The 26,299-nt window shown below is 43.4% G+C and overlaps 1 protein-coding gene across 1 annotated transcript in view; it reads right to left on the bottom strand.

Annotated features, from left to right (window-relative positions):
* The window catches only part of galnt18a (UDP-N-acetyl-alpha-D-galactosamine:polypeptide N-acetylgalactosaminyltransferase 18a), a 332,261-nt gene that overhangs the window by 54,999 nt on the left and 250,963 nt on the right, over positions 1 to 26,299 (bottom strand). Inside the window, exons 7-8 of the mRNA XM_034686506.1 lie at positions 12,108 to 12,293; positions 8,942 to 9,079 (exon numbers count right to left, since the gene is read on the bottom strand). Of these exons, the coding sequence (XP_034542397.1) occupies positions 8,942 to 9,079; positions 12,108 to 12,293 (324 nt within the window). The remainder of the gene's footprint in view (positions 1 to 8,941; positions 9,080 to 12,107; positions 12,294 to 26,299) is intronic.

Genomic DNA, 26,299 nt, shown 5'->3' with positions numbered 1-26,299 from the left:
TGATTGATTGATTGATTGATTGATTGATTGATTGATTGATCGATTGATTGATTGATTGATTGAGCAAGTGCACTTCCTGGAGGTCTGACTGCTGAACTGACTAAACTTTTCTTCACTCAAAGAATGAAGTTAATGGAGACACAGAGCTGATATCATCCTTTTGGAATGCACACACAGACATGTAGGCAAATAACATACATCTCTAGTTTATTTATAGACATGGAACTTTTCTTTTTACATACTTTATGGAGAAGAGAAGTTACTTTGTCTTCTCATCCCTCTCTCTCTCTCTCTCTCTCTCTCTCTCTCTTTCTCTCCATCCCTGCATTATTAAGTAGTCCATTATGACAGAGTGATGCACTCCAGGCCTCTGGTTGTGAGGCTAAAGTGAGGACAAATGGAACCACTGCAGGCTAATTAGTGCCTGCAGGAGAAAGTCATACAAACACTTTACACTACCCTTCACCTTTTATTATGTTGGCAGCTGCAGAGTAATATTTCAAGAAGGGTGGTGTGTGTACACTTTGAATTGCAGGTTTCTCCTTAATTCGACTTTATCAAAAATAGTATAATAGACTGGTGTAGAAAACAGTGTACTGTTTAACACAAGACAATGAATCAGTTTAAATGTGTCTCTGGCTCTGTTTACATTTCACATCACTATCCATCCGTCTGATTTAATATTTTTTTGCTGTGTCTCTTGCAAACTGAATTGTATGACTTATTTCTCATGTCATTCTTCATGTTACAGTGGAGTGTGTGTGGAATTATGAATATACAGCATCCATATTTATTCACTAAAGGAGAATACATTTGATTTTTGAATGCATGACAAGGAAGAGATTGAGACAGCACCAGTCAGAGCTGTGATTAAAGAAAGGTTGATCAGTTTTCTACAATGAAACAGTGATGATAGAGAGAAATAACAGAGGAGAGCCGATGTAACGTGGGTCTGATTGTATTCTACGTCTCCTCATGAGTTCCAAGGACAGTTCATCTATAACAATGCTGCGTGGTGAGGTAACAGATGTTTTCTAACAGAGACCTGTGTGTTAATCATGCAGCTCATTTAGTCTGCTGTTATCAGAGAGCACAGTCTGTGGGGCAGTTTTCACTGATAATCCACAGAAGTGTCGAGAACATCAGAGTTTGTGGTCATTTTGGTGCATTTTGACCAAGAGCTCCGGGGTCTTTTAGCTCCCAGAACTACTTTCCCCTGAACTAAAAGGTTCCTGTGCCCCCATTGTTGTCTGCGTTTTGACCGCGGGCTGAAGTCCCGGGTAGATTGTGTAAATCAGGCCAGTGAAGTATGGAGAAAATAAAAAGTGCACTCCACCACCAGACCAGTAGAGGGCACTAATACAAAGAAGAATCCCATTCATCACAGATGACACCATAGAAGCAGACGGACAGGCAGGTATCATTATGAGCAACACAACAGTTAGCCTGTTAGCATGAAGAGACTCAGCTGGTCTGTTTTAGATGGTGCTATATTTCATCACAGATGGATTCACTGAATCAACACGTGAGAGGAGATAAGCGCGAGTAGCAAAGACGTTTCAACACGGCTTTAAAATTCTTTTGAACTCAAAAAGCCGTGGCAGAGATCGACCGGTGTTTTGGTTTAAACAGCTACCCAGTTAACTGGAGACTCTCAGCCGGATGCATCCCTCATAAACGTCTTTAGACGATCATTAAATATCTGATGAGGATATTTTGAAATCTTAATAAAAACTAAACTAGTTTGCATTCCCAGGAACTCCCTCTGTGTTTCAACAGCTGTGTAAACTCCACAAACACTGACACGTTCAGCTGAAGGTCTCCAGTTTACAGGGTCACTTTCAAATCCGTAACACCGGGATAGATGCATTCACGGTGGGCTGAGAGAAGACTACTGTTACAAGCTGCTAAATCAAGAGAATCACAGCTTCTTCTTTTGAAAAGTACACACACATACAAAAAAGATAGAACAAATCAAAACTAATGAAAGAAAGAGAAATCAAGAGAATCACAGATGTGTGTGATGTTATTGTGGACGGAGGGAGGAATAAAAACACTGAGGTTCATCTACCAATCAGACACATTCAGCATTGCAGGCCCTGCCCCCCAAAAGTCCCTGGACCTTTGAAAAGTACTACCCCCCTTGCAGGGGCTTTTTAGGGGGGAGATTATCTACCCCTGTAGTTCCGGGGTTAAGTTCCTGGGGTTGAAAAACACCTTTGTACTCATCTGTACCTAGTCCTGGGCAGTGAGGGTTCATCAGAGCTTTTATTCTTTCTGTAAAAAGTTCCTTCCTGCTGCTGGAAACATAGTGATAAGAGTCTTGACGCTCTGCCATCAGAAAATGTGCTTTAAAACCATTTGGAATAAAAGAGGCAGCTGAACCTCAGAGTCAGAGGATAACTCTCTGCAGATTTGTCACTGCTCGTGATCCTTCTGTGATTACAACCACTAGTAAGGTTACAGTGAACATGAATGAATCCCTCAAAGCAGCTTCAGCAGTGTTGACTTTACTTCAGTTATTTGAATGCATGCAGTCAGAGAGCTTGAATTTGTGAGTCAAAAGTTCATCTTTCTGGGTTCATGTTGTGCAGCTGTACCACCACAGCACTGCAAGCAACGAGACTTGAATTCAAGCGACCTTCAGAAAGTGGTGATTAGAAATGAAAACTCATGTTTTTCCATCAGACCTATTCACTCTGAACCATTCCTCATAAATGTTAGATAAATTCATATCTTAGGATGAAAGAAAGGGCTTATTGGCTGCATCTCCCCATGGTTCATACTCAGACTCCTAAGTTAGGGGCAATATTTGAGTTTATGATGGAGGAGCAGAAGGAAAGACCTTCATTTCCCTCTAATCTCTCTCACAGACAGCTTGGAGAAATAGTGATCAGTCACCCTACCCACTACTCACAGAACTATCTCCATCTCCCTCTACTTCCTGCCTTCCACCACCTCCACCCACTGAAACTTCTCTAGCTGCTGTCACGCCTCTGACTCTGCTTCGATAAGTGTTACCAGGCTATCTTACTAATCACCCAGCTCTATTAAATGCTTGATTCTGATTGGTTCAAAACCCCTTGACAAAGGTTATTCAGTCTGAAGAGTGAGAGCAATGCCACGGGCAACCAGATCACACAGCTCTTATTAAATCTATCTGCGACTTCCCAATGGCCTCAATAAAAAACAGGAAGGATCTTTTTATCATGACTCTCATTTTACTCAGAGACCACAACACTTCTGTGGTTTATGTCTGACCTGTCAAATATGGAAACAGTATAAACTTTCAAGGGATGTAAAAACACACAAGTAGATGAAAATGCTGACATGATGAACTGCTACACACTTTGGCAGCGTTACAGGACCGCTGAGTGGAAAGAAAAAACAGACTGAACAGTTTCAAGGAAGCGGACCTTACACGTATCTGTTCAGAAGACCAACACAAAACACCAATATTTGACTTTGAATGAACATGTTAAATTTAATATGATGTATAACACTAAAGCAGGATGATGTTCGTAACAAAAAGGTAAATGTTCTGTTTATTTCTAATTTGATCAGATAAGAATAAACTGGAGGTAGTGAGGAAGGAGTTTTTTTTAGCTTTATACATTAAACAATTATAAATGAATAGAATCATCTTTAAATCAATATTTTGTGTCAACTTGTTCAAAGCTTTAGCTGTTAGCTGGGTAATAAGTGGACTAATACATTGAGCAGGTGATTATGTGAATTATAACTTTGATTCCTGCAGCAACTTAAAGCTAAATGCTGAATTCAAGGATAACCACAGTCAGAATGCTGAGATGATGATGTTTAAAGGTGACATATCACGCTTTTTTCATCAATATATATTGGTCTAAGAGGTCCCCAAAACATGTCTTTAAAGTTTATGCTCGAAAAAACACTTTGAAATCAGATTTTGGTCTGCCTGAAAAACCCTCTTCTTCAGTCCTCCTCAGAACACTCTGTTTTCTCTCTGACCACGCCCCCTCAGGAAGTGGATGTGCCCTCGGCTCTCCAGCACGTTGATCTAATGTTTACATGTTGGCTGAATATACACGGCTGCTCACAGATCACGTTACTTCAACCCTCTGAATCTGATCCAGAATCTGATCCTGACGGAGAGGCGCCTGCAGCAGGACCTTTCTGAAGGATTGGTCACAGATTTAGTGTTTCTTGTTGTTTTATTTGTCAGTATGTCGACGTGTGTCTTGGTACACAGCTACGAACATGTAGCTATGTGGCTATGCTAACTAGCGCTAGCACTTATCCATGATAAATAAAAATCATCCACTAGATCTTCAAATCTGCAGACGTGGGGAGTAAAACCGACCTCTGCCAGAAAGGCAGCAGGACCTTTTATGAAGGATTGGTCACAGATTTAGTGTTTCTTGTTGTTTTATTTGTCAGTATGTCGACGTGTGTCTTGGTACACAGCTACAGCTACAGCTACAGCTACAGCTATGAACATGTAGCTATGTGGCTATGCCAATTAGCGCTAGCACTTATCCATGACAAATAAAAATCATCCACTAGATCTTCAAATCTGCAGACGTGGGGAGTAAAACCGACCTTTGTGTTTATTAAGACAGCCTACAACTAGCATGCCTCCCTCCTAAGCTCCTTGTTAGCACACATTTGTGCAGGTAATGAAAAACGGAGGAGGGATTCAGTATTATTTTATACAGTCTATGGGCTGAACAAGCTCCGAGCTCTGACTCCGTGACAGACCGGATATTGTTGTTACGTAACAAAAACACTGAAGTCTGAAACGGCTGGTTTCACACACATTTACAGAAAGGTGGAGAAATCAGAAAAGGGGCAGAATGGATTTTTTTCATTCTCAGGGGGTTTGTAGACATGCCAGGGAAACATATTTCAGGTAGAGAACCATTAAAAAGTCGATTTTGCATGATATGTCACCTTTAACACTCTTATGGGGTGTTCACACCAAACTTGAATAAAATCATTCAAATGAATTACATGTAAAGTCAATGTAGAGACCTAAATAGATGCGAGTAGTGGTCTGGCGACGCGTTCAAACATCTGAGCTCCAGCCAATCCAATGCGGCGCAATAGCCAATCAGCGTGCAGATCACCTGGGGACGTGAAATGTGACGTCTGGACCAGTGGAGGTTCATTCATCTGGAATATATGGGACACTTTGATTCTATCTCTGAGCAGCTTCCCTGAACTCTGTGACTCTACCTGTTTTTATGGGATCAGGAATAAACAGGAGTTCACTGTGAGGACAGAGAGGGAGGAGGATTATCTGCTGAGTGGTGAAAAACTTTGTATGTCACTTGAATCCAGCTATGGGTTTTAGTAGGGAGTTAGCTCCGCCCTGCTTATTAGCATAATCAGCTTCCTCATTCAATGTACACAAGCTTAACCTTGTTAACAACAGACTAGTTTGGCGTGGGGTACCCCCCTCCCTCTCATGAATATTCACATCTTGAGCACTCATGTACACGCAACTTTTTTGCGCAAATAGAGTGAGTAAACACAAAGCATTCTTTCGTCTGTATTTGCGTCTGTAATGAGGGAATAGCGCGATCGTTCATGTCTGGTGTGAGTGCAACATTCCCTGTAGTTTAGAATGCTAGCAGGTAAAAATGTGCTCTATAGCACCAAAAAGGAAGTGCAGGTGTTTAATAACTGTCTACAGTTTGCAGGTTCACAAACAGAAATTGATTCAATGGTATTAGTTTACTTGCAAAGGGACCAAATATACATGTGTTAGTGTGTAAAACATCTGTAGTAACCTAGTATTAGGAAAACACTACAGCTGATGTTGGAACTAAACAGGAAGTCAGGCATAAACAAGGCTTGTTTTAAACAAATGATATAAACAGTTTTTGGACCCATTGATCTGATTAATTAATGTGTGTTGGCTGTTTTTTAATCATCTTTGGGGATCTTCTTTAAGACTGTGTTGAAAGTCTCCAAGTATTTCTAAATCAGCTAAACATAAGGCTTCTTCCTTGGTGTGGGAGATGAGGCAGCAATGGGAAAACTGCTGTTTGGTTCAAGTTTAGGGCACTTTTACGATGTGCCTAATTTTTTATTGGTCCAACAAGTATAGTATCAGTAAAACATTCCCCCATCGTTCAGTATTCACAGTGTGTGAGCAGTGCAAATCCTCCAGCTTGTGTTTCAAGTTAAATAAGAGATAAGTGAATAAACAGCATCCACAGATGGCATCACACCAGAACACTTGTTGTGTTTTCTCAAACTGCGATTTCCTGTGAGACTTTGTTTTTGTCAAATATGTAAACTTCATATCTACATCTCTCAGATGACACTGTGGCGACACTTTCATCTCACACTCCGAAAAGCAGAGTCCCCGCACATGCTCAGTCGTGTCAACAAATAACTCCACAGTGATTGAAGTATTTATCGAACAACAAACACAAGAGGTGTCACAGAGACTGTTTCAGAGAGCTGTAGCTGTAGCTGATGTTTGAGTGGAGCCAGCCTTTACTCCTCTTCTCAATTCAGAACTCAGTCTTTCTGCAGTGGCAGCCTTGAAGTCAATAAAGCTGAAAGCACATGACCTTTTCAACCTAAAGGAAATAGCTTCTGAATCATAATTGATTTCAGACTGTATTCCCTGCAGAACACAGGTTAGAACTGCACTATACAGATCCTCTGCACCGTAGTTATACTAACTAAAGGTTGCATTGAGACTGCAATTAACAATCACAATCAAAACGGAAATTAATAATTGCTAGTTCTTGGACTGTCGAGGAGCACTCATTTTTCTTCCTCTATCAGCAGGAGCAGTCAGCATCGGGATAATTCTGTGCAGCTTTCAACAGATTACTGTCATTTTTCAATTATGTAAAATCTTCCCCCAGCCGATAGCTGAAGAGAAGAGTAACCATGCAGAAATGAAGTGGTATAAAAAGGTTCACCCTTCCAATACTGCGTCGTTCCTGTGAATTAAAGAGAGCTCTTGCAGTGTGTTCTGAGGTTAATGGAAAAGTTTAAGTTTGTGCAGCTTCAAATGTTTGGAGAAGTTACGTCCAAATGGAAAAGTTTAGTCACAAGAATGATATTTTTAATCCTAATCCACTATGAGTAATGAGAAAGTGATCGCTCTCATTGATTGATTGATGAAGTAACATTATGTTCCCTGACTGCAGATCCCCTCCCTGGTTATTCACATCCCTGTACACATGATAAACACTTGAGTCCTGGTTTGTGATTACTGCATCTCATCGGTGCAGGTGCCTGTGATAGATCCCTGTGGTTTATTGCAGGCTTAGCACTATTTAATGCTAACATCATGCAGCAGATTTGTTGTATCCACATCATGTCCAGCAGCACCTAGAGAATAGTATACAGTATATCATACATGTCCTCAGTTCTGACCGGTCAGCCAGTCACTGCCACCGCATTGGACAAGGAAGCATACCTGCAGCTCAAGTACTGACTAGAACCTTCAGTTATCAGGCCCCTCTCCTTTGGAATCATCTACCAGTCAAGGTCCAGGAGGCAGACACCCTCTCTACTTTTAAGAGTAGGCTTCAAACTTTCCTTTTTGATAAAGCTTATAGTTAGAGCTGGATCAGGCTTGGACCAGCTGTTAGTTATGCTGCTTTAGGCTTAGACTGCAGGGGGAAGTGACACACTGGCACAGTGAGATCCATCTCACCCCCTTCCCCCCAACCCCCCATCACTTACTTTAACTCTTCCTGTCCCATTAAAGTTACTAACCATAGACCTTTCTGGAGTCCCTGAGCTCCCTTGTCTCGTAGATTCCTCTGAGCTGCCGTAGACGTCCTCCTGCTGTGGACGTTCCAGACTCCAGCTGATACGGACGTGCTGGACTCCAGCGGCAACAGCTACTACTACTCGTCTCATCACTATCACCACTCCCTCTCTCTCTTATTCTCCTCTATCCCTCTTTCCAGACAAAACTGGGTCGAGGCAGATGTCTGTCTAACATGAGTCTGGTTCTGGTCAAGGTTTCTGCCTGTTAAAGGAAGTTTGTCCTCTCCGCTGTAACTAGCTAAATACTGCGAGGTGCAATACTCATGGTGGATTAAGGTGGGGTCAGACTGAGTCTTATCCTGTCTTGGTGTTAGGTCTCTGTTCATAATTTGACATAGAGTGGTCTAGACCTGCTCTGTTTGTAAAAGAGTCTTGAGATAACGTTTGTTGTGATTTGGAGCTATACGAATAAAGATTGATTGATTGATTACAGAGGCTATAGTCCTTATCGTAGCGGTGGTGGGTTCCGACTCCCGTCCTCTACCATTTCCTGCATGTCTCCCCCCGCCCTCTACTCCCGACCTTCCCCGTCTCTCTTCAGCTGTCCTATCCATTAAAGGCAAAACCCCCAAACAAAAACCACAAACAAACAAAACTGGGATATTCACGTCCTGCAAACATAGTCGTTCTCAGTTTCAACAACCGGTTAAGAAGTCCACGTTGTGCTCTGCTGCTCCCACATCTCCAGATAGAAGCTTAAAGAACAATCAAACAAAATGTCCACGTAGGAGTTTAAGGGTTAATCACAGCATGTAAAACCTGTTGAGCTGCCAGTGAACCGTCTGTTGCCTCTGGCTGAAATGTGACGGGCTCAGAGACACATGAAACACTTTTTAAAAAATCCTTGCTGATTTGTTGCCACAACAAAAGCTAATGAATTGTTGATGAAGCTGAAGCAGTGTCTCCATTTTCATCTTAATTCAAATACTCCTGAATACTTGGTACAGTGTGTTGTCTGCACAGCACTCGGAGGGTTGGAGTTTAAAGTGTGCTTTAGCGCTTCTTAAACTGTCTCCACTTTACATACTTGTTCTTATGGGCACCTTTATGCTCTGATACCAAGAGCTGTGTTTGAAGAGTGACGTTGCACTGAGACAAAGCAGGGTTACAGGTTGATGTTCAACAAGTCTCAGAGGTGAGGGAAAGGTGAACTCACCACTCCATAAGCAACTGTGTCGCTGTATGATCGCAGCTCCGGGTAGATGTTGGTGAGGAACCAGCTGAATGGTCTGCACTGGAGTCGGGACCTCAGAGCCTTTCTCTTGGAAATGTCCCCGATATCGATTCCTGAGTTCTAAAAGGAAAATAAATGCAAACACATTTCAATTGCAAAATGTCTTGGGAAACGCAAAAAGGGCAACAAGTGCATCACAGGAAACCAAGAGGAATAAGAGATCTGCAGAATCTGGAGCACCTCAGTTTAAGAATGACACGAGCGTTAGCAGTGGGTGCTCCTGTGGTCTACCTTTGAAATCATTGCTTCAGATCCAGCTCTCAGTTGAGCTTGACATCCTGACATTTTTCACTCATTCTGTTTCCATTATTATGCAGCTTCACCCGGACACCACAGACTGGATCGTGAACTACCTCACTGGACGGCCGCAGTACGTCAGAGTGAATGGCTGTACCTCTGAGGTGGTCACGAGCAGCACCGGCGCCCCCCAGGGGACTGTTCTGGCGCCATTCCTCTTCACCCTCTACACCTACGACTTCCGCTTCAACTCCGGTTCCTGCCACCTCCAGAAGTTTTCCTCCATCGTTGGATGCATCAGTGAAGATGACGAGGAGGAGTACAGAGGACTGATAGAAAGCTTCATTGCGTGGTGCGACAGCAATCACCTGAAGCTCAACATCAGCAAGACTAAGGAGCTGGTGGTGAACTACCGGAGGAACAGGAGGCCCCCAGCCCCAGTCCTCATCCAGGGGGAGGAAGTGGAGAGGGTGGACTTATACAAGTACCTTGGGGTCCAAATAAACAATAAACTGGACTGGTCCACCAACACTGATGCCATCTACAGGAAGGGACAGAGCAGACTGTTCTTCCTGAGGAGACTCAGGTCCTTCAGTGTCTGCAGCAGGCTTCTGAAGACCTTCTATCAGTCTGTGGTGGCCAGTGCTCTCTTCTTTGCTGTGGCGTGCTGGGGTGGAAGTATCAAGACGGGTGAGTTCAGCAAGCTCAACAAGCTGGTAAAGAAGGCCCGCTCTGTGGTTGGCCTAGAACTGGACAGTCTGGAGTCAGTGGCTGAGAGGAGGTTGATGGACAAACTGTGAGCCATCCTGGACAACCCCTCTCACCCTCTCAACCTCTCTCACCCCCTCAACCCCTCTCACCCTCTCAACCCCTCTCACCCTCTCAACCTCTCTTACCCCCCTATCAACCCCCCTCTCACCCTCTCAACCCCTCTCACCCTCTCAACCTCTCTCACCCTCTCAACCTCTCTCACCCTCTCAACCCCTCTCACCCCCCTATCAACCCCCCTCACCCTCTCAACCCCTCTCACCCCCCTATCAACCCCCCTCTCACCCTCTCCATGATGAGCTGTGGCTCCTTTGTGCCCACCGCCATCAGACTGTTAAACAGTAATGGAGGCCACAGACTGCACCACGCTGACCACTGACAACCCCCTACCCCTACTTATTTTCAATTTATTTTATTTTATTTTATTTTATTTTATTTTTACTTATTGAAACTTCTGTCTTGATTGTACTTGTGTCTGGGTTGCTGTAACAACTGAATTCCCCCCCCCGGGGGATCAATAAAGTAATATCTTATCTTATTATTTTTCTCTACTCATATTTTACTGGTATTGTGTTTGAAGCTTGATTCAGCTGATTTAAATATGCTATATAACTCAACCTTGACTCGAATTGACTTCAACTGACAACAAACTAAGAAGTGTTTTGACTAATGACAGAATGAGGGTGTGAAAGTCTATCAGCAGAGAGAGGTCTGAAATAAGGAATACTCAGCATTATAGGCGGATGACATGGAATGAAAAGGGGATGAAGAGGCAGTAATTCATGCAAATTAACAAGAGAACAGATGTATTTCAGGGTGAGGGACGGGAGATCAGTGCTGACTAATGTTACCTGAAAATGAATCAACAACTGATCAGGATTCTCTTTTGTTTCAGACTCTAAAGACAATGGATTCAATATTTTAAACCAGAAAAACTGAAAAGAACATGAGTATGTGGATTCACATTTAAATTTAGGGACGAATGATATTTCATAGAAACTAAATCGGGTCGCAGAGGCAGCAGTCTGTGCAACCAGACATCCCTCTCCCCAGCAACGTCCTCCGGCTCATCCTTGGGAATCCGGAGGCGTTCCCAAGCCAGATGGGATATGTAGTCCCTCCACCGAGTTCTGGGTCCACCCCGAAGTCTTTGTCTCCAGAGGGAGGCGGCCAGGAGGCATCCTTATCAGATGCCCGAACCACCTCAGCTGACTCCTTTCGTCGTGAAGGAGCAGCGGCTCTACTCCGAGCTCCCTCCGGATGTCTGAGCTCCTGACCCTCTCTCTAAGGCTGAGCCCAGACCCCCTTCAGAGAACGCTCGCTCATTTCAGCCACTTGTATCTGAGATCTTGTTCTTTCTTTCAGGACCTGAAAGCTTTGCCTCGTGACTCAGCTCCCCCTTCACCACACACACCTTTGTGGTGAAGAAACTAAATCCAGTTTTATAAAATCAGATTCTTTTTCAACCTAGTTCTGGGCGATATTGAAAATGAGCTTTATGAGTCACTTTATGTAAAATCATCTCTGACTCAGCCTCCATGTACTGAGCAGCGTCAAAGTGAACTTCTTCTTCTCATGATCAAAAGACTTCAAAAGAAAAAAAAACATTGATTTAATTTTTTAATAAAATGATTAGTTAGAACACACCTAAAAAATGAAGGAATCTACAATAACAATTAAGAGTGTGAACCCTTCAGCCTGCCTCAGAGCAGGGTCATGAGGATTTTAAAGAACCTCCAAATAACACACTCAGTCTGAGTCAGTGGCCCGATTTTAAAATGAATCCACTTAATTAAAATGTAAATGACTTTATTCCACAGATGTCGTCAAACCGTGTTTTTCACAGACAATTATCTCCCGTGTTAGACACCAGTCATGGTTGCTAGGAGATTCGTGGTTTTCAGAGCAAAAATAAACATGTTTGCAATTATGATTTCACACAACCTCCCACACAAAGAGGACACACACACACACACACACACACACACACACACACACACACACACACACACACACACACACACACACACACACACACACACACACACACACACACACACACACACGTGTCACTTCTGTTTACCTGTAGTGGAACATTCCAGGCCATGTAGACGTGACTCTTGTACTGATCCATCCAGACCTCGGCCACCCTCAGAGCGTTACGACGTACGTGGGCGGTCAGGTTCTCCGTGTAGGGTTTGTGAGCACGCTCAATGTGTGCAATCCTTGAGCAGGGCAAGACCTCCACGCTGCCGCCACACTGCCACACCTAAATCACACACACATATACACACAAACAGTATACACTTACTCAGGGACCTCCAGAGGAAGGGGAAGATGTTTCAGTGCTTGTCAACATGCCAGTTTTAATCCTCTAAATAGAAGTGCTTGATTGAATTAGCATGAACAGGTATCACAGGAGAACAGTGAGGCTGACTCTGATGTTTGTTGACAGGGGGGGATGTTTAATATGTTTGCAAAGACTAAGCTAGGGTCATGACAGGCCTATGACAGAGAGAGTCTCCATACATCAAACACTGGTAGGTTGCGTTTCAGGCATGTTTGAGCAGTTTCACCAACATTCATCTCAAGTTAGTTTGAGTTATCGGACAGAGCATTCCAGAAAAATGACCACCAAACTGTGTCATTGGTAAACGGACTTGTACTTCTATATATAACTCAGACCTTGAAAAAGTAATTCATGCCTTCATTTCATCACGTCTGAACTATTTCAATTCCCTGTTTTCTGGTCTCAGTCAAAAATCCATTTCTCACCTGCAGCTCATCCAAAACTCTGCAGCCAGACTATTAACCAACACCAAGAGATAAGACCATATCAGCCCCATTCTCACATCCCTTCACTGGCTACCGGTTAGGTACAGGATTGATTTTAAACTTCTACTCATCACTTTCAAAGCTCTACATAGACTCACCCCATCATACATCACAGATCTATTAAAGGTGACATATCATGCAAAATTGACTTTTTAATGGTTCTCTACCTGAAATCTGTTTCCCTGGCATGTCTACAAACCCCCCGAGAATGAAAAAAATCCATTCTGCCCCTGTTCTGATTTCTCCACCTTTCTGTAAATGTGTGTGAAATGAGCCGTTTCAGACTTCAGTGTTTTTGTTACGTCACAACAATATCCGGTCTGTCACGGAGTCAGAGCTCGGAGCTTGTTCAGCCCATAGACTGTATAAAATGATACTGAATCCCTCCTCCGTTTTCCATTACCTGCACACATGTGTGCTAACAAGGAGCTTAGGAGGGAGGCATGCTAGTTGTAGGCTGTCTTAATAAACACAAAGGTCGGTTTTACTCCCCACGTCTGCAGATTTGAAGATCTAGTGGATGATTTTTATTTATCATGGATAAGTGCTAGCGCTAGTTAGCATAACTACATAGCTACATGTCGTAGCTGCAGCTGTGTACCAAGACACACGTCGACATACTGATAAATAAAACAACAAGAAACACAGAATCTGTGACCAATCCTTCAGAAAAGGTCCTGCTGCCTTTCTGGCAGAGGTCGGTTTTACTCCCCAGGCCTGCAATTTTGAAGATCTAGTGGATGATTTTTATTTGTCATGGATAAATGCTAGCGCTAATTAGCATAGCCACATAGCTACATGTTCATAGCTGTAGCTGTAGCTGTGTACCAAGACACGTCGACATACTGACAAATAAAACAACAAGAAACACTAAATCTGTGACCAATCCTTCATAAAAGGTCCTGCTGCCTTTCTGGCAGAGGTCGGTTTTACTCCCCACGTCTGCAGATTTGAAGATCTAGTGGATGATTTTTATTTATCATGGATAAGTGCTAGCGCTAGTTAGCATAGCCACATAGCTACATGTTCGTAGCTGTGTACCAAGACACACGTCTACATACTGATAAATAAAACAACAAGAAACACTAAATCTGTGACCAATCCTTCAGAAAGGTCCTGCTACAGGCGCCTCTCCGTCAGGATCAGATTCTGGATCAGATTCAGAGGGTTGAAGTAACGCGGGTCTGTGAGCAGTCGTGTATATTCAGCCAACATGTAAACATTTGATCAACGTGCTGGAGAGCCGAGGCCACACCCACTTCCTGAGGGGGCGTGGTCAGAGAGAAAACAGAGTGTTCTGAGGAGGACTGAAGAAGAGGGTTTTTCAGGCAGACCAAAATCTGATTTCAAAGTGTTTATTTGAGCATAAACTTTAAAGACATGTTTTGGGGACCTCTTAGACCAATATATATTGATGATATATATTTAGGAACATCTCTCCTCTCAGCTCCATCAGCTCGCCGCGTCTCTAAAGATGACAGGGCGCTTTCGGTCAGGGCCCCGCAGCTATGGAACGCCCTACCTGAAGAAGTGAGGCCGGCTCAAACTGAACTTTCATAGGAAGGCATCTTTAGAGTAAACTTGCTGACTGCCTGTTTTAATTTTATGTTTGTTTAGATTTTAATTTGTTTTTAATTTATTTTACTCTGAATCCAATTTTACTGTTTTATTGACTCAACTGTTCTCTTCACTGTAATTTCAGCACAACCTCACTGTATTTTTCCACACACTTTTACCAGTTCAGGTCCTACACCTAATGTTTTCCATGCTTTTAATTCTATTTTAATCTGCCTGTGTATTTGTCCCCGTGGTGTAAAGCACTTTGTAACTGTGTTTTGAAAGGTGCTATATAAATAAAATGTATTAATATTATTGTATTATATCTCTTTTCTTTCTGAGCACTCAAAGCTCTTTTACTCTCCTCGTCACATTCACCCATTCACACCACATTCACTCTCTGATGGTAGAGGCTGCTATAGTAAGAACTATCAGTGTTTATCTCATTCACACACATTCACACACTGCTGAACTACAGAGGGAGCAGTTTAGGGTTTTCTCTTTCTATGTAATAAACTGAACCATCTGAATAAGACTCCACAGTTTTCATATCTGTTCAGTTTAACAGAATAGAAAGTGTGTCCATGAATACTTTAACTTCTATTTTTAGTTCATTTCTCACACTGTGATGACTCCTGTGGTGTCTTCCTGTCGAGCTCTATTACTGACCTGTCTGTTCTGGCTCTGCAGGTGCTTGTTAGGACAACTGGCCCCACCTAAGGGCCCACTGTGTGGCAAGGTTTCTATCTTGGCTGCAGTTTCTCTCTCTCTCTTTCACTCTCTCTCTATTTTTCACCTCTTCCCATCTGCTGCTGCTGCTCACTCTCTCTCTCTCTCTCTCTCTCTCTCTCTCTCTCTCTCTCTCTCTCTCTCTCTCTCTCTCTCTCTCTCTCTCTCTCTCTCTCTCTCTCTCTCTCTCTCTCTCTCTCTCTCTCTCTCTCTCTCTCTCTCTCTCTCTCGCTCTCTCTCTATAATGTATGGTTAGCAGCAGGGTGCGAATTGCCGGGGGGGGGGGGGGGGGGGGGGGATTCCCAAACGACCCGCCTCCTGACAAGTAAACAAATATAAATAGAAACAATATAGTTTAGGCTACGTTTTAAGTTTACTAGCAACGTAATGTGAGATGTCTACTGACATGTAACGGCAACAAAGCATTTCCTCATTTTTTTCCTCTGATGGAAGGAGAGAGGAATGTGCATTGATCCAACTTATATTAACGGGAGGATGGTTAAAACTGTGAAAAAGTTGAATGATAAAATGAGTGTAACGCTGTAACTTGTTTAAGTATCTCTTCAGAACTGTTCAACTTCAACAGGGTTAACTAGAAACTTCATTAAATCACACTTGAGGGCTGTGAGGAAGAAAGACCACGGGTCAACTTCTGCTGTGAGTCGTGATGCCTTTAATGACCCTTCATCAACGTAGGACAACAGCACATCGAACTCATGTGACACCTTCACTTCAACTCAAAACCATGTAACCCTAAGCAACCTTAAAGAGGCAGTGCAATATATGAACTAGCCAATGCAACTGTGATATCATCACATTCTATAATAATGTAACTTTATGATGTCACAGTACCAACACTGTTTCAGGAGAACATTTCAAATGTCTCATTTCACACAAACCCTCTCTACAAGCAAGTCACTGTTTGATCGTGTCTGCTCGTTGTGTTCGATTGTGTTTGAACTTTTGCTTCTTGCAAACTTTCACTGGTATCCACTTTGTTGAGATGATGAACTCCAACATGCAGAGAGCTGAGGCTCAATCCGGCGACAGCTTCAACGCTTCCCCTGTGGAAGACGTTTCCAGCCTTTCTGTCCCTGCTGTGGTCACTGTCAGCACTGACCTGGTTGAGGATCTGCTGGTCCAGCTGCTACTGAAGCTGCACCCTCTGGAAAGATACAGTAGTGCTCATCTAGACCAACAACAACTGCTGACACACTGTCTCCACTTGAGTGAAACAACTCTGGAGACCCTGAGGAAAGACACTGGTGTCTCTGTGGACGAAGACCTCCCTCCTCCTTCCTGTGAGGTTTGGAAAGTTGTCGCGTTTCTCGTCTGCAGCGTCATGGAGAGGTTTGGGACAACGCACAGGATAAGGAAGCTAGTGGTGAACAAAGACCCGGCACTCCTGAGCTTCATTCCGGACCAAATCATTGAGTCTGTCCTTCAAATCTACAAGGACCAGTCTGAAGATGTGTGGATTCCCCCACAGATACCCTTTGATGAAGACGGCATGCTGTTCTCCCAGTTTCTTCCTGAAAACATCAAGGAGGAAATGTTGGAGCAGTATGGACCCTGGATAAGACGCATGAAGGTCTTCCAGAGAGCATTCCCAAAAACATCTGACGAGGAGATCCTTGAGATCACAGACTCCAGTATGCAGAGAGCTGAGGCTCAGAGCTACGACAGCTTCAACAATTCCCCTGTGGAAGACGTTTCAAGCCTTTCAGTCCCTGCTGTGGTCACTGTCCCAAAAACATCTGACGAGGAGATCCTGGGGAGCCAGAAACCTCTTATTGAGCCTGTTCAGTCCATCCAGGACATTGAGTCTGGGGATGAAAAGGACTTTGTGGTTGATCCTGAAGAGGAGGAGAAAACTGCAGATGATACTGCAGAACAAAATCTGCAGACTAACAGAGCTGTGGTGGAGCAATCCACTATCAAACAAGTCCTGTTGAAGCTCTTTAAACCCCCAAACTTCTGCACACCGAGGAGCCAGAGGAGCCAGGACTTTGATGATGAGATGGTGGAGCACATCCACATGTTGCTCCAAAAGGAGGCTAAGAAGTACGAGAAGAACCGAATCTTTCTTAAACACCTCAACCGCCTCAAAGACCCGAAAGAAGAGGTCAAAATTAGCAGGATACTGCATCGGCCAATCAAAGCCAGACTGAGAGATGTTTTGCCGAACACCCGCCTGAAGAGAGAAGACCTCATGGAGGACGCTCAGGCTGCTTTGTCAGCCTGTAGTCTCATATCTTCAGAGATCATGAACTATCTCAAGCCATCTGTGAGTTTTGCGCCGGACACAAAGCCAGGAGACGAGACCCCATACAGCCTCAACATCCCCATCAAGAGGGAAACAACAGAACCAGGCAGAGAGCTGACCCAGCTTGAGCTGCATGCCCAGGAGCAGCAGGCAGGAACCAGAGAGAAGGTCCATACAGAGGAAACCAAGAGGAACAGAATCATCTCTTGGTTCTGTAAACCTTTCAAGAAAAATAAATAGAACAAAGAACAAAGACAATAAGCCCAAGCATCAACAGCTGTGGCTCACTGCAAAATAAAATTTGGCTTTTGCCAGCATTAAGTTGTTGTAGTTGTTGTGAATGTGTTGCAATAAGATGTGTTTAAATGCATCATTGAAGTCAAGGATTTATGTTGTATGGCAGCTAAATGTCAAGGTCCAACTCACATCAGCTTATGGGTCTGTGTTCTTCTCAAAGGGCTAGTAACTCTTTACACCCAATACAAGTCAACTCTTTGTGTTTCAAAAAGAAAAGAATCAGGCCTACATTTAAAACTCACTTACAGAGTGGTTCCTTGCAACCTGCAGCCCTGGTAATAAATAATAATCTGAAGTAATATTAATAGATCTAATCTTTAGTAACTGATTATCAACAAGTCTTTGATGACTAAATGCAAAAATCAAATGGTTGATGCTAACTGAAGCTAACGGTTTCCCCTCACCTTACAGTCTATGGTGTCAACAAGCAAAAGCTAAATGTGTCTGAACTCTTCTCTGTGGATAGATTTGACATGACGTGTGATCAGTTTGTCTCTGGTGCTGCTCATCTTAGTGAAAGTCAATTACCGCTGTCAAGGTGTTTGGACCATTCAGAATCAAGCATCTTACCCAGCAGGAAGATCAGTAAGACAGTCGCCTAATAACAGGGTTTAAATAATATCATATAAAGTCAGATGCTCTGGGTGACTATTGTTTTGTAGTTCTGGATTGGATAACCACAACCTCAAACAGAAACAGAGGTTGAGCAGTTCTGATCCTGTCTCGGGGCCTTTTGGCAGTTTGGACCCATTTTTAATGGAAATAGGAAAAACACATCTTAACCAAGCGGCAACCTCCGGTCTCAAATGATGAAGCCCATGCGGAAGTGTTATAAACTGCAATACATGGAGAATCCGCTTTAGGCTGGCTGCAGAAACACCAGAAACCACATAGACATGAATGGGAAAAAGACGATCTTTACAGCATTAATAAACATGTTTACAGCCTGGTTCAAAAAACGGCTTGGCCCTATGAAGCTAATCTCTCTATCAGCACACACTGTGCTGGGGGTGAATTTTTTTCTAAGATATTAAGATTCCAAGTTTTTGCCCAAATAAGGACATGACTGACGTGACTCCCGGTCAGGAACACATAGCTGTCGGCTAAGAGGCTCACACTACGTCACACTCTGCCTGGTTGAGTTCTGCATTTCCAATATGGCTGCCGCCATCGATTGGCTTCAAAATAGCTATCAGGAACAGATGGGTGACGTCACGGATACTACGTCCATATTTTATACAGTCTATGATCTTAACCAACATATCTGATGCTCTGAGGTTTTAAAATAAACACAAGGTAGTTGTGCACTAATGAAAAAGACTAAGTGAAGGGGAAAGAAGTCTGAAGAGGGGAGTTAAAAAGAGGTAAAGAAAGGTAGAGTCAGGGTGAGAAGTCTTTCTATGCTGGAGATCACTACAAGGTTTTTCCTTGTTCATACTTCTGTGTCTCCCCTACGCCTCAGTGGTCAACGTGGACATGAGCTCCACATACTTGTAAGTCTTGTAAATCAGGCTCTAGGCCGCACACTCCACCTCCCCCTACTCCCCATTTCCATGAGGAAGAGAGAGAGAAAGAGATGTAAGAAAGAGGACAGGGAAAGCAGAGCCAGAGTAAGAAGCCTGCTGGGTCACGACCAAGTTCAACCAAATCCATGCCCGGTCCGTCTCTGATCTGTCACAGCACCAGATCTGATAGGTTTCTATTCTAGTCAATGTGTTAACTTCCTCCGGATCCACTTTGTTGCGTTCCGGCTGCATCTCTGATCCGGCAGGTCGGAGTCCTCCAGATCAGATACACAAGACTTCTATTTTTGTTGGATGCCGGAGCACGACGCATCAATCTCAACAGAGCAGATGGAGCGGGACAGGAAGTCAGGTTTCACCAAAATAAAATGAAAACATCCTGTTAATTTTCAGAATAAAACACTCTGTGTTATCACCAGATCGTATTTCACTTAACTACAACAACAAACCAAAGTCATGATGAGAGGAGCCAGGCCTGGAGTCAACAGGTCAGAGGTTTTCAGAGGACCAGAAAGACAACATGGATGAGGAGAGGAGGAGGAGGAAATGAACCCTTTGGTGGAAGTCCCGTGTCAGGCTGTACGCTCCACCCCTACCCACTCCCTCGTGTTGATGAAGGAGGAGAGGAGAGAGAAGGAAATGAACCCTTTCCTCTGTCTTGGCCCCCGACTGGGTTTATTTCTCCTCATCCAAATCCACTGACTTCTTTTAACTGCTCCTCCTTTATTTCCTTCACAGCACTCCCAGTGTTCTCCATGATGAGATAGTTGATCATGCAGGAAAACAAAGAGCAGCTCTCTTCTCTTTGTTTGTACCACAGAAAAGTTCAAAGACACAGTTTGTATGAGAGGAACTCATCGCTGTCTGAACTACTTTCAGCAGTTTCACTTCAACTGATGCTTCAGTCAGTCCTCTTATGTAAATGATCAATCCAGTTTGATTTGATCCACTTAGAAGAAGTTTCACTTTGTGAGCTCTCACTGCCTTTCAGACTGCTTATACATGTCTCTAAAGGAGATGAGATGCTTAGTAGCAGTCAGTAGGTGTGGATTTATTGAAAATAAAGCCTCTAGAGGTTGACTTCACCATCTTGAGTCAACAGATGCAACACAAATTTCCAGCTCTCATGACTTCAGTCGCCTTTGTTGCATCAACCAAGCAAGCCCTGATGAATGTTTATTTAAAGAGAAACCCCTCTTCTCTCCTCTCCAGTCGTGCACTCTGTGTGTTTGTGCTATAATCCCTTCTGCCGGCTGGCCTCCTTCACTGTATCCTTCCAAAGCAGAGAGCGACGGCTGAACAACAGTGAAACTGTAGTGCTGGCTTGGCGCCCAGGTAGGAGCGCAGACAGGAGCCAAATTCAGAGATAATACACGCTCCCCTCAGAAATACCTCAACGTTCCCTATAAAGGATTTACAACACGGGCTCCAGTATGAGGAGCTATTCTTCGAGCATAACCAACAATCTATGTCTGAGTGTGTGGGTGTGCAGAGCCAGATAGAGAAGAGGGCGAGAAAAAAGCGGACAGTCGAGAGAGAAAGAGGGAGAGAGGAGAGAGATTTATAAAGAGTGGGAAGCATAAAACAGAGAAGGTGAGGGGGATAAAAGTGAGGAAAGTATGGAGTGAAGATAGAGGTAGTGAAATAAAGGGAGGAAAGAGAATAACAGCTTCTGGAGTCCTCCTCTTTTTGTCTGTTATCTTCCTCCCTTTTAAAAGCCTTTTACGGGTAAAACAGGGTCATGCAGCCGCTGTTTTTCTCAATCAATCAATCAATCAATCTTTATTTGTATAGCGCCAAATCACAACAAACGTTATCTCAAGACGCTTTTACAAACATAGGAGGTCTAGACCACACTATGTCAAATTATGAACAGAGACCCAACACCAAGACAGGGTAAGACTCAGTCTGACCCCACCTTAATCCATCATGAGCATTGCACATCGCAGTATTTAGCTAGTTACAGTGGTGAGGAAAAACTTCCTTTTAACAGGCAGAAACCTCCAGCAGAACCAGACTCATGTTAGTCAGCCATCTGCCTCGACTGAGTTGGGTCTGGAAAGACAGATAGAGGGGAGTAAGAGAGAGAGGTGATAGTGATGAGACGAGTCGTAGAAGCTGTTGCCGCTGGAGTCCAGATCGTCCGCAGCAGAAGGACGTCTACGGCAGCTCAGAAGAATCTACGAGACAAGGGAGCTCAGGGACTCCAGAAAGGTCTATGGTTAGTAACTTTAATGGGACAGGCAGAGTTAAAGTAAGTGATGAAGGGGTTGGGGGGAAGAAGGTGAGCTAGGATCCCAGTGTGTCAGTGTGCCAGTTCCCCCGGCAGTCTAGGCCTATAGCAGCATGACAAAAGCTGGTCCAAGCCTGATCCAGCTTAACTATAAGCTTTATCAAAAAGGAAAGTTTTAAGTCTACTCTTAAAAGTGGAGAGGGTGTCTGCCTCCCGGACCCTGACTGGTAGATGATTCCAAAGGAGAGGGGCCTGATAACTGAAGGTTCTACCTCCCATACTACTTTTAGAGATTTTAGGTACAACTAGCAAGCCTGCATGTTGGGAGCGTAGAGTTCTAGAGGGGTAATAGGGCACTATGAGCTCTTTAAGATACGAGGGTGCCTGATTTTTCTTTCTGAACATGATTACAGCGTTGACGAGTCGCACTTTGCAAGTGTTGACATCCAACGTGTGGAACTTGTTTCTCGTTTGTATGTGACAAAAAAAACCGCAGCACATTTACATCCCTAATTGTGTCTCAGTCTGTCGTCTTTGGTTTAATGCTGAACAAATCTTGCAGGCGGACTCGTGTTTTTGAAGTTTTAATGAGAAAATAAATGTGAAAAGCAACAATGAATCAAGTAGTGAATTATGAATCGTTTCGAGGAAGACCGCCTGTTGTGATAAAAAAAAAAAAAAGACAATGAACACAAAACATGCAAAATATTTTGCCTCGGCGTAGATGAAGCTTCATGAAAGCAATCTTTATCACAACGGGAGCTTGCAGGCCGGAGATACCGAGACGAGCTTCTGCACAAACCCAGAGAACAAAATCACGTCGCTGATAACAAAAGGCTGAAAAACATGAATGATAGAAAATAGAACATCCTGGCTGCTTTTTCATTTAAACCTTAGGTTGAACTCAACACATGATGAATTAGTTAGAGTAAGAAAAACACCCTTGGGACACGTAACCAGCACTGATTCTGTCAAAATCTCACTTGTGATTTACAGAATCATTGATCTGCAGAGGACTCTTCAGCAACGCAGTCGGCTTCTTTTTGCAAAGAAATAGAAATATTGACTTTTTGGTGTCACTCTTGATGTGTTCATAGTTGGAAGTATTCGGTGTGAGATAACTGACAATAATGATGTGTGTTATGTGGGTTTAGGCGAGCTGGTTTGATGTCAGGCCCCGTGGCACCAGCAGTGTTTGCTCTAGAAAAGTAAATGTCACTCTTTGGCTGATCTTCTTGCTAACCTTTAGTTGCTCTTCAGCTGTTGGAAACCTCACACACAGTTAGATAGATGGGGGTAAATCTGTTCAGCTGCAGCCTGCCCGGACTCAACAGTAGCTTTGAAGTGTCTCTCCACCATTTGGGTTCATTTCAGTTCAAGAGTTTGCAGAGAGAAGCACAGGGTGACTGATCTGCAGCACTGTACATGACTCCTGGCCCTCTCTAAGTGCATGAGCTAAACGATGACAGAGCTGCTGACAGCTGGAGGGAGCATCTGATGCAGGTCAGAACAACACAGATGGCTGGGGTCGAGGCGGCGGTGGTGAGATCCTCCTGCAGAGAGACAAGCTGTTCGTAGTCTCGCTGCTTATGATTGAGTCAGCAATCCTCTGCGCTCCAGACAACAGGTGTTCCAGCGATTTGTACTACTGGGGGATCATACGCCAAAGAACTCTATAATAGAGACTCACCTCTGTGGTCTTTGCAGAAGACCTTATGGTCACAGCACTGTGAGAAAGCCATAAGGTGATTCATGATGGTTCACATAGGTGCTGACATTCAAGCTTCCTATGGAGAGAGTCAAGGATGAGCCCTGAACAAAAGCTCTTTGTGAGTGAGAGAAGGACACATTACTGCCAGAGCAGCAAAGTGTGCACAAACAACAGGACAGTTTAAACCTTTGGCAGAATCGGTCATTTAAATTCACGGTGTGATATAAAGTTTATGACATTTGCTCAAAGCCCTTTTAAAAGGAATATTTAGGGTGCCATAATTCCTATAATGAGCATCCTTTGTTTATCTCAGCTGAGGGTGAACTCAGAACAGCTCCTGCCATCACTGCAACACAACAGAGCCACGCTGTAAGCCTGTTGTTCTTCAGCACAAGGACTCATACTCAGCAGCAGAGTGGGGAATCTGCAGTGAGGGAGCTGGTTGTGGGACATGAAATGACAGAGGGAACTGCAAGACTCATTCGTAGGATGCTGATAGATGGCCTGCTGATTCAGCAGTTTAGTCACATTCCCTACTGAGTCCCTCTACATAAACGATGCTACTTCTACAATTTCACTGTGCACTCTAATAGTGCTGTACTGTACTGAAAAGGGACCCTGAACACTCTGAACTGACATCTATTTTCAACAGCAAAGCCTGCTTGAGTGTCAAATCTACACTTTGCTAGTCTTGCAGTTATTTGCATATCCATTAAAAATACATTTTGCCTCTTGCATGATACCGAACAAACTCAAAAACTATTTAACTATATAATTAATCTAATCTATTGCGTCTTATATCAAAACATAAAGAAGGCTGTGCAAGACTAAAGAGAATACAGACCCTTTCATCAAGTCGGTCCTGGAACTGTTTTAATATGAGGCAAAATACAAGTCATGTTCAATCAGAGGAAAAAAGACACCCAATGGGAACAGTCCAATGACTGAATATTAGTATGGACATCACGCCTTCATGCTCCTCCCACTGTAAGATGTGAAGCCGAACACTTCTCTGATAGGGATGGCATGTTGTGCATCTGCAGCCAAAGCATGTGCAGAAGTGATCTGGCTGGTGGAGCCACATGACTGACAGCACACACCTTCTGCTCACGGAAACACTCATCAGACTTATACATATATAAAGTGAAAGATACCTCATGTTGATACAGTCCACAGCAGAACAGGTTATTGTGTGCTTTGAAGCAGACACTCATGGTTATGGTCAACAACATTTCCTCTCTCTGTTCCTCCTCTACTCTACTCATACTGTAAGGAATGCTGCAGGGGTCAACAGAGCTGCCAATCAATCAATCAATCAATCATCTTTTTATGATCAAATATTGGATTAAAACCAAACTTCTGAACCAAAATCAGCATGATAAGAACTAACTATGATAACACAAACCTTTTTTAAATGACATGTCTCACCCCAACTTTCTACTTGACTCTTTTTCCTCCTGTTCAAATGAAGGAGGCGGGATTTATGACCACTGCAGTCAGTCAGGAGGGGAACTCTAATTGCATTGGCTTCACTGACACATATACAGCCTATGTTACCAACAAGTAAGAACATCAATAGATTTTTACGGCCATGCACAGATTCAGCCTGACTCCTGATCACTGAGCGCTCACTTTATGAACTCCAGAGAGCAAAGTAACTAAAGGAGTCTCTATCATTGTCTTTTTTTCAGCCAGTAGAACTTCTCCCCCCTAAAAAGCCCTTGCTAGGGGGTAATACTTTTCAAAGGTCCAGGGACTTTCTGGGGGCAGGGCCTGCAATGTCTGATTGGTAGATTAACCTCAGTGTTTTTATTCCTCCCTCCGTCCACAATAACATCACACACATCTGTGATTCACTTGATTTCTCTTTCTTTCATTAGTTTTGATTTGTTCTATCTTTTTTGTATGTGTGTGTACTTTTCAAAAGAAGAAGCTGTGATTCTCTTGATTTAGCAGCTTGTAACAGTAGTCTTCTCTCAGCCCACCGTGAATGCGTCTCTCCTCCCGGTGTTCCGGTTTTAAAAGTGACCCTGTAAACTGGAGACCTTCAGATGAACGTGTCAGTGTTTGTGGAGTTTACACAGCTGTTAAAACACAGAGGGAGTTCCTGGGAATGCAAACTAGTTTAGTTTTTATTAAGATTTCAAAATATCTGTTAGAGCCATAGATTTATTTGAGTGTGTGCGTGCCTTTAATTGTCATGCTGCATGTAAGTGGTGCTGCCAAGTGGGAGCTACTGAGCATGTGCGAGGCAATGTGTGCTTTCATTTGAGCAGGACAAGGAGCACCATATTTTTCTAACCGTAGCTTTGTTTGGTTTGTATAGTTTTGTCGCTTTTGTAAATATATAAGTTAATAGCGACGAGAGAAGTGATTTTGTTTGTCTATAATTTTAATAAATTCTCGGTTTGTTTAATTTTATACGGCATTCATTTCCTTTTTTAGTAAACCTATTTTACAACGCACGAGTCAGAAAGATCACGTCCCGCAGAAGTGGCAAGGAAGGTTTTTTCTAAAAGTTGCCACTACAATATCCTCATCACTTATTTAGTGATCGTCTAAAGACGTTTATGAGGGATGCATCCGGCTGAAAGTCTCCAGTTAACAGGGTCGCTGTTTAAACCAAAACACCGTCTGATCTCTGCGATCACGGCTTTTTGAGTTCAAAAGGATTTTAAAGGCGTGTTGAAACGTCTTTGCTACTCGCGCTTATCTCCTCTCACGTGTTGATTCAGTGAATCCATCTGTGATGAAATATAGCACCATCTAAAACAGACCAGCTGAGTCTCTTCATGCTAACAGGCTAACTGTTGTGTTGCTCATAATGATACCTGCCTGTTTGTCTGCTTCTATGGTGTCAACTGTGATGAGTGGCATTCGTCTTTGTTTTACTGCCCTCTACTGGTCTGGTGGTGAAGTGCATTTACTTTTTTTCCTCCATACGTCACTGGCCTGATTTACACAATCTACCCGGGACTTCAGCCCGCGGTCGAAACACAGACAACAATGGGGGACCAGGAACCTTTTAGTTCAGGGGAAAGTAGTTCTGGGGGCTAAAAGACCCCGGAACTCTTGGTCCAAATGCACCTTTTAAAGTTGTTAAACCAGTGACACTCATCCCCTC

This window comes from Notolabrus celidotus, chromosome 6 (assembly GCF_009762535.1).
Source record: "Notolabrus celidotus isolate fNotCel1 chromosome 6, fNotCel1.pri, whole genome shotgun sequence".
Classification (NCBI taxonomy): domain Eukaryota; kingdom Metazoa; phylum Chordata; class Actinopteri; order Labriformes; family Labridae; genus Notolabrus; species Notolabrus celidotus.
The sequence above is the reverse complement of the archived record's forward strand: the minus strand, read 5'-3'. Positions and strand labels throughout refer to the sequence as shown.